Source organism: Nycticebus coucang, chromosome 20 (assembly GCF_027406575.1).
Source record: "Nycticebus coucang isolate mNycCou1 chromosome 20, mNycCou1.pri, whole genome shotgun sequence".
Classification (NCBI taxonomy): Eukaryota; Metazoa; Chordata; class Mammalia; order Primates; family Lorisidae; genus Nycticebus; species Nycticebus coucang.
Genome location: NC_069799.1, coordinates 25851457 through 25859624, shown reverse-complemented (window position 1 = coordinate 25859624; position 8168 = coordinate 25851457). Strand labels below are relative to the sequence as shown.

The window sequence follows — 8168 nt, the reverse complement described above, 5'->3', positions numbered from 1 at the left end:
TCTCCATATTGCAGTTTTCTCACCTGCATGGTGGGGGCAATAATCTTGATTACAGCAGTACTGCTGAGTGGGATTTCCTGCTGTGATGATCCGCTGTTCGTGCATGCTTGGCATGTGGCCAGTGAAATGGGAAGCAGAATGTTTCATTTTATCTAACTTCAACAGACATAGCCTGGCTAGTGGTCCTGGCTGCTGTGCACAGGGCGAGTCATTAATGACTAGGAAGTCTCCTTGCAGGGCTGGATGCCTCCTCCCTGTGCTGTTGAGCTGCGGGCAAGCTGAATTGTTGGGAGCTCTGGAACATAACCATACCTTAGCGATTCTCAGAGGTTATTTTCAGGCTAGGAACAGGGAGATTGGTAAAACGCTAGTCAGAAGCACATGGGGGCTTCGATTCAGTGCTGCAGGCTGAGTATGTCCAGGCCCAGGACGCTGGAATTGCCATCTGCTGGAAGGAGTGTGGGCTGGGGGCCCCAGGCCAAAGCCCAGCTCTAACACCTCCCAGAGGAGGGCCTTGACTTTGAGTGTTACTTAGCCCTTTTGGGGCTTGGGTTTTCCCTGTGGCGTTAACAGTAGCATCTGCACTTACCTAAGTTGCTATCTGTAAAGTGCTTGCACTGTAGTGATTGGTCAGCAAGTGTCGCAGTTCTGTGGCGGCAGGAACAAAACCCTGAGTGTGAAATGTGAATGTAGTGAGATACCAGCTGGAGCTATGTCAACCTTTCGCGCACCAGGGGCTGGTTTCCTGGAGGGGAGGTAAGGGGTGGAAAGGAGGAGGATAAGATAGAAGGCAGGGCTTAGCAAATAATGGGGACAAGTGACACAAGTAATGGGGAGTGTCTGTAAATACAGACAAGGCTTTGTTTGCTTGCCGGTGCTTACCTCCTGCTGTGTGGTCTGCTTCCTAACAGGCCGTGCACCAGAAGATTTTTGGCACCAGGGACAAGTCTCATGGAAGACAATTTTTCCAAAAATGGGGGTAGGAGGAGGGGACAAGGGGAGGAGTTCAGGAAGGCCTTGAGCTCTGAGAGAGGAGGACAGGGACACCAGCCTAGCTCTTTCTGCTTGGACTTCATCAGCAGTGGAACTGGAAACTGGCCTGCCTGCCCATCTGGCACCAGAAGTGGCTCCACAGGAAATGCTCCAGCTCTGTTTCATATCCATAGAAATACACTTGTATGTAGATGCCATATGTGCTTCATACATGTAGGCACTTCTGAAGGCATTTGAGATTAGGAAAACTTGGACCTTTGTTAGGGCAGGGTGGGATCTGTGTCCCAGTTTTGTGCTCCTGGTTTTGGATTCTGATTCTCTCTGTCACAAGGATAGACTGTATTCTGGGATAGCTGCAGTATGATAAAAGTCTTTGGGGATGACAGGCAGCCCTCCAACACCCCACAGCTTCTCCCTTTGTGTCTTTTTAGGCTTGAGGTTCTGTAGCCTATCCTCGGGGGAGTCAACTTCAGCGCCATGAAGGGTGTCCTCATTGCTGGCATCATCTTGGCATTTGCTGTTGCAGCTGTAGGTGAGAGATGCTGGAGTCCCATTTTGGGTGAAGATCCCATTTCCGATTTCACCAGACACTGCCTTTTTTTTTTTCGAGACAGAGTCTCACTATGTTGCCAGTGGTAGAGCTCACAGCAACCTCAAACTCTTGGGCTTAAGCAATTTTCTTGCCTCAGCCTCCCAAGTAGCTGGGACTACAGGTGCCCACCACAATGCCTAGCTATTTTTTTTTGTTGCAGTTGTCATTGTTGTTTTTGGCAGGCCCATGCTGAGTTCAAACCCACCAGCCTTGGTGTATGTGGCCAGCGCCCTAACCACTGAGCTATGAGTGCCAAGCACACCAGACACTTCTTGCTCTTGAAGACCTGGGGGACTCTTACATGGCCTCTTCTAGATCAGCCATTAAGTGTGATTGGTGGAAGAAACAAGACCTATCTTTGTCCCTGCTGTCAGTGGATCCCTCTGTGTTGTAGGTTAGGGTTGGATCTTCCCAATGGGGAATGGTGAACAGTGGGGAGAGACTAATAGGGGTGGCTCCATATTATAGAATCAATCTTGGGGACCCCCCAGGGGGTAGGAATGCCATCTATGTCTTTAATCTCAAGGTGGGAGCGGTGCTTTGCAGAGCACACTTTATGACTGTCTGCTGAATGTTAACCTATGTTGGACATCTTGTTTCCTCAGAATCCCTCAGCTGTATGCAGTGTCATTCATGGGAAAATGCCTGTGTAAACATCACTGTCACTGAATGTCCATCAGATGCCAACACCAGCTGTGTCGGCTCTTCAGTCAGCTCCTCTCTAGGTGAACCTGGTTGTGTGTGTTGCCCTTGCCTCTGGGACATCAGGTGGGAGCTGGAGGTGGTAGTCAAGGAGGACAGAAAGGTTGAGATGGGGCCAGGCTATGTAAGACAGAGGGGCCAGGCAGGTGACTCCCAGGAGAGGCTGAGACAAGCAGAAGTCAGAAGAGACCACAAGGACAGAGCCAGGCAAGCAGACAGGCCCTTGTGGTGTCCCAGAAACTGCTGGCCTCGACTGAAGCCTCATTCTAGATGAAAGTGAGTGGATATGAGAAGCAGGAGCAGCTCTCAGTTAATCCACAGGGAGGGCAACTTGCTCTTCCATTTGTCAGGCTCTTTTATCTCCTCTCATGCTTCCTTCCTCTTCTAGATAAGCCATATTCAAGACTTCCTCAAAGAGCATTTTGATTTTAACCTCAGCGCTCTGAGGTTTCTTCTTATCTTTTTATAACGGTCATGTTCAGACATACACAAAAGTAGGAAGAACAGACCAGTGTACTGCTGTATAACTACTGTCCTGTGTCAGCAATTATCAATATTTTACTATCTTTTTGCCCAGAGTATTTTTTTTTGCCAAAGTATTTTAAAGTAAAAAAAAAAAAATGTATACATAATCATACTATATATGTATATCATGCCATCTGTCATTTTCCCCTTAAATATGTCACTGTTCATCTCTGATATGATTTCTTTTTTGACTTAACTATACTGTTGAAGATTGAATGCTTTCTCCAAAATTAAGGTTAAAGTTTAATTGCTACTGTGACAGTGTTAAGAGGTAGGACCATTAAGAAGTGATCAGGGCATGAGGGCCCCACCCTTGTGAACAGATTACTGCTACTACAATTGTGGTAGGTTCCTGGTGAAAGTGAGTCTGGTGCCCTCTATCCTTGCTTGCCCTTGCCCTCTCTTGCCCTTCCTCCATGGGACCATGCAGCAAGAAGGTCCTCACCAGTGGCTGGTTCTTTGATATTGGGTTTCTCAGCCACCTGAACTGTAGGAAACAATTTTTTTTCTTTACAAATTACCTAGTCTGTAGTATTCTGTTATAGCAATACAAAATAGAGTAAGACACATATTATTATCATACACAATAAAATTAACTTTAATTCTTTAGTTTTTTTTTTCTTTTTGAGACAGAGTCTCACTCTGTCACCCTGAGTAGAGTGCAATAGTATCATAGCTCACAGCAACCTCAAGCTCCTAGGCTCAAGAGATCCTCCTGCCTTAGCTTTCCAAGTCCCTGGGACTACAGATGCCCACCACAACACCTGGCTACATTTTTCTATTTTTAGTAGTTGCTCTAGCTCAGGTTGGTCTTGAACTCCTGAGCTCAAGGGATCCTCCCACCTCAACATTCCAAAGTGCTAGAATTACAGGTGTGAGCCACTGGGCCCCACTGATCTTTTTTTTTTTTTTAGACGGAATCTCACTATATTGCCCTTGGTAGAGTGCTATGGTGTCCCAGCTCACAGCAACCTCAAACTCTTGGGTTTAAGTGACTCTCTTACCTCAGCCTCCCAAGTAGCTGGGACTATGGGCACCTGCCACAACACCCAGCTATTTTTTTTGTTGCAGTTGTCATTGTTGTTTAGCTGGCCTGGGCCAGGCTCGAGCCCACCAGCCTCGGTGCATTTGACTTGCTCTCCTGTCCCTGGTATTTTCTCTAGACTAGACCAGTGCTATCCAGTAATACTTTCTCAAATAATAGAAATGTCTGATCAACACTGTTATATATGGTAATTAATATTGGGCATTTGAAACATGGCTAGCATGACTAAGGAGCTTAATTTTAAATTTTATTTAACTAATCAGATTTATACTTAAATAGGCACATATAGCTGGTGGCTGGCATATTAGATAACTTTGGCTAGACGTTTTACTGGATTCAGGTTCAATTTTTAGGCAGAAACACACTGGGGATGCTATGGATATAAGGCTCATCATGTCTGTTTTAAAGGTGTTAAGACTGACTTATGGGCCTGGGGGTATTAACACGTTTCCAGGCTCCCAATACTCGTTTGCCTTGAGTTTAACCTGCATTTCTGATAATCTGCTGAAAGAAGGAGCTCTCCTCCAGTGTCTCTAACTGCATTGAACTGAGGCTACATTTTCTGCCTTTGATGAAGTAGTGGCTACACTGTGTCCCTGCCCTTGCACGGCCCCTCCTCACTGAGGTCTGACAGTCTGCTTGCCTTTGTGTAGGGGGATACACACAATTATATCAGGACATATTCTGCTCAGCGGAGACCTGCAGTGGAGAGACAAACACAACCTTCACTGTCTATGTATCCAGTGAAAGCTTCAAGTTTGCAAGCCAGTGCTGCCAAGGACAGGGCTGCAACAGCACCAGCAATGGCCTGGGTGGGTGCTGGCCTGCGGGTGTCCTTCTGTGTCCTCCCAGCCCTGATTCTTCCTTTCCCCTGCTGCCCATGTCCCCCCCGTCCCCCCCCACCCCCACCAGCAGCGTGTTCTTGTCTTTAGGTAAACATTTCTAGGCTAGGCACCTCAGGGCATGTCTGGGTACTTTAACATCTGACTTAGATCAAATATGTAAAAGACAAATGTAACAGGCCAGCACTCTAACCCTGCTTCCCCCTTTCTTAGTAAGGATGCTACAAGCCCTCCAAGTTGTGTGGAAAGGGCATTAGATGCACATCAGTTCTCAAACCTCATGCTCTCAGGCCTCTGTTAAGACTAAGTCTTGAGAATTATTGAGGATCCCAAAGACCTTTTGTTTATATGAACTCTATCCATCAATATTTGCTGTCTTAGAAATTAAACCTAAGAAAATTTAGAAATCTTAATTAGTTCACTCAAAATAACAAAAACAAACCCATTAAACATTAACATTTTTACATAGAAATAACAATATTTTCCAAGACAAAAATATTCAGTGAGAAGACTGGCATGCCTATTGTATATTTTCACAAAGCTCTTAGTTTGGGGCTTGATAGAAGGCAGCTGAATTCTCATATTTGTGCATTTTGTCTTTTGTAGTCTTGCACACCTTAAAGCCTGTGGAAGACTCTACTGTATGCTCATGAGAGAAAGAGAATAAAAGAAGCAAATAACATCTTTGCATTATTACGAAAATTGTTTTGATGTTATGGACTTTCTGAGGGTATCTCAGGGACTCAGGGGTTCCTGGACCACAATTTGAGAACTCCTATGTAGACCAAGCTCTCTTTTTGAAGAAGAGAAAATGTGATCAAAAGGCCAAGTTTATTGGCCATGGTCATAAAGCACAGTTAACTGATAGCAGAGCTAGGTTTCAATGTATTATTTTTCCTCCTACTTGCAATGTTAAATAATGGCCTGTGCTTATTTGTTCAGAGCAGGATTAAGTAATAGTTGTGTGCCTGTTGGCTAATGCTGGCAATGTTAATGTTGACTTCAGGTTGGTTTTCGCTTTCTCAGTCTGCACCAACACACACCTGGGTCATAATTCTTGCAGAGTGGGTGGTCTATAAGATTGTTCTTATAGACCTGCAGGGTCATGTGTAGTAAATATTTGGGGGGACATAGTGTCTTCAAGGCAGGATCTGATATTCCCACATGCAATTGCTCCCTTCTCAGGATCTCTGATGGCTTCTAGCTTGCCTTGTCCTTATCCCCAGGGCAGTTCTGAGTGCTGTAGGGTGACACTGTCCTGAATAATGACTCTTACTCTACCCAGTCCCTCCAAGGAACGTCTCCAGCAACATTGAGTGCCCTGCTTGTTATGGATCTAACGAGACTTCTTGTACTGAGAGGCTCCAGAAATGTCAGGAAGTATCTCTTTAGTTGCGGATTTTAAAAATGGTATGTCTTGGAGTTCCAATTCCTTTGTGGGACTTGAGTTGGAAACATGGCAAGCGTTGGGTCATAAGTTCTGAGTTAACACAGATGGGCTGGAGGAGGGTGGTGATGTCTCCAAAATAGAGGCCATCCTTATTACCTTGACCAGGCTGTTACTTCTGCCTTCTTAGTCCAGAGCCATTTCTCTGGGGTTGTGCTTCTCTGGAACCCCATCCACCCTGGCTGGTGGTAATCTAGCTGTGCTTAAGTGAGTGCATTCTGCCATGCCTGATGTTGACTTCTTCACTCTGCAGGTGTGCCTGGGCACACCTTTCAGTCTCTTTTACACCCACACTTTTCTTCCTGTCATCCAGAGGTGCTGGCTTATAGCAGCTTGGAAGAAAGAGCCAAGTGGGCTTTGAAGTCCAACCAGTTGTCCTTTTCTATGAAAGCAATCGGATAATGAAATAGAAATATCTAACATTTGCCTGGATAGTTAAAGAGTAATGAATTTTTATTTTTATTTTATTTTATTTTTGAGACAGAGTCTCACTATGTCACCCTTGGTAGAGGGTCGTGGCATCACAGCTCATAGCAACCTCAGACTCTTGGGCTTAAGAGATTCTCTTGCCTCAGCCTCCCAAGTAGCTAGGACTATAGGCTACTATAGTGCCACAATGCCTGGCTATTTTTTTTGTTGGTTGTAGTTGTCATGGTTGTTGGCAGGTTGTTGGCACCTGCCAACTTGGGTGTATGTGGCTGGTGCCCTAGCTGCTTGAGCCACAGGTGCTGAGCCGAGTAATGCATTTTTAGTTAGGGTGAAGTAATCATGGTTAAAGAACAACTGCTAAAGTCCTGTGATCGCTGAGCCCCTTGTTTGGCCCCTGTAAGCTACCTGGCCCCCAGGGCTGTGTGATAGGCAGCTGGCAGCACAATAGGGGCACATAGGAAAGCTCAGTGAAAGGCTGCTGCTGTCATCACCATGCCCTAGACTTTATTTTGGATCTCAAAACATGGTAAAACACAATAGAACTAGGATTAAAGGTAAGGACATGCATGGTCCTTTCTGGCTGTGTTTTACCTCTTCTGTGGAAAAACTACTGCAGAGAGAGCTCAGGCTCAGAGCTGAGGGGGACGGACAGCAAAACCTGGAAAGCAGAGTGGGGGAGGGTTGGTGAGTCTAGGGGCTGACCTACTGGGTTAGAGTGGAGAACTGCCTTGGGAAACTGTCCCTGGCTCCTTCATCTGCTGGCGAGTCTGAGGTCCCACTCTGGCCCTCGCTTGGAGCTGAGACTCGCCTTCCACTTCCTGGGGTTCGATTTCCTTGGGGGTCCAGTGGAGGATGGGATCTGGGCCCTGGGCCCCCACAATCCCTCTGCCATTAATGTTTGGAGCTCCTGACTCGGGCTCCTACCCCTACTTGTTTCGGGAGCAGACAGCTCTTGCAGATGGCTGAGCTGCGCGGCACAGGGCAGTGGGAGAGGCCCAGAGCAGGCCAGGCGCTGGTCAGCCTTACTGTGTCCTCTGCGCTCACAGACAGGGTGTCTGATGGGCTAGTGCTGAGAGGCTGCTCCCACATCAGCGGCTCCACCTGTCAGTTCCTGTCTGTGGGAAACAAGACGGTCGGAGGCGTCATCTTTCGCAAGTTTCAGTGTGTAGACGGCACTTTAACCTCTGCCTCTCCGCCCACTGCGGGCACTGGGTCCGGAGTCCCCATGACCACGTCTCAGGCGACAGCGGGCATGGGGTCTAGAGCCCTCATCCCCTCCATGGCTCTCTCCAGCCTCCTCCTTTTGGGCCTGCTGCTCTGAGGTTGTGCCGGGGTGGCGCCACCCCATCCCTGGCCACGTCCCCAGGTCCTCAGGTGATGCCACAGCTCCCTCCTTCCCCCTTATTAAAGCCTGGGTTCCCTGCTGGCCAAATCTGTCCTGATTCCCAGGGCTAAGCTTCCTCCAATCACCCTCTGACACCACCTCTCCTCTGCGCTGGGATGGAGCCCTCGCTTTTGTGACAGATGCTGTTTCTCTCCTGGTTCTGAGGACATCTGGGTTCCAGCTTACCTTGCAGAGAAGCCACCCTTTGG

At 47.3% G+C, this 8168-nt stretch overlaps 1 protein-coding gene across 1 annotated transcript; it reads left to right on the top strand.

Annotated features, from left to right (window-relative positions):
- The first annotated feature begins 1470 nt into the window (after positions 1-1470).
- Positions 1471-7896, top strand: LYPD8 (LY6/PLAUR domain containing 8). Its single transcript, XM_053572557.1, is given in 7 exon segments — positions 1471-1525; positions 2191-2310; positions 4511-4669; positions 5985-6077; positions 6080-6109; positions 7622-7776; positions 7816-7896. Coding segments are annotated over 7 exon segments (693 nt in total).
- The last annotated feature ends 272 nt before the right edge of the window (positions 7897-8168 follow it).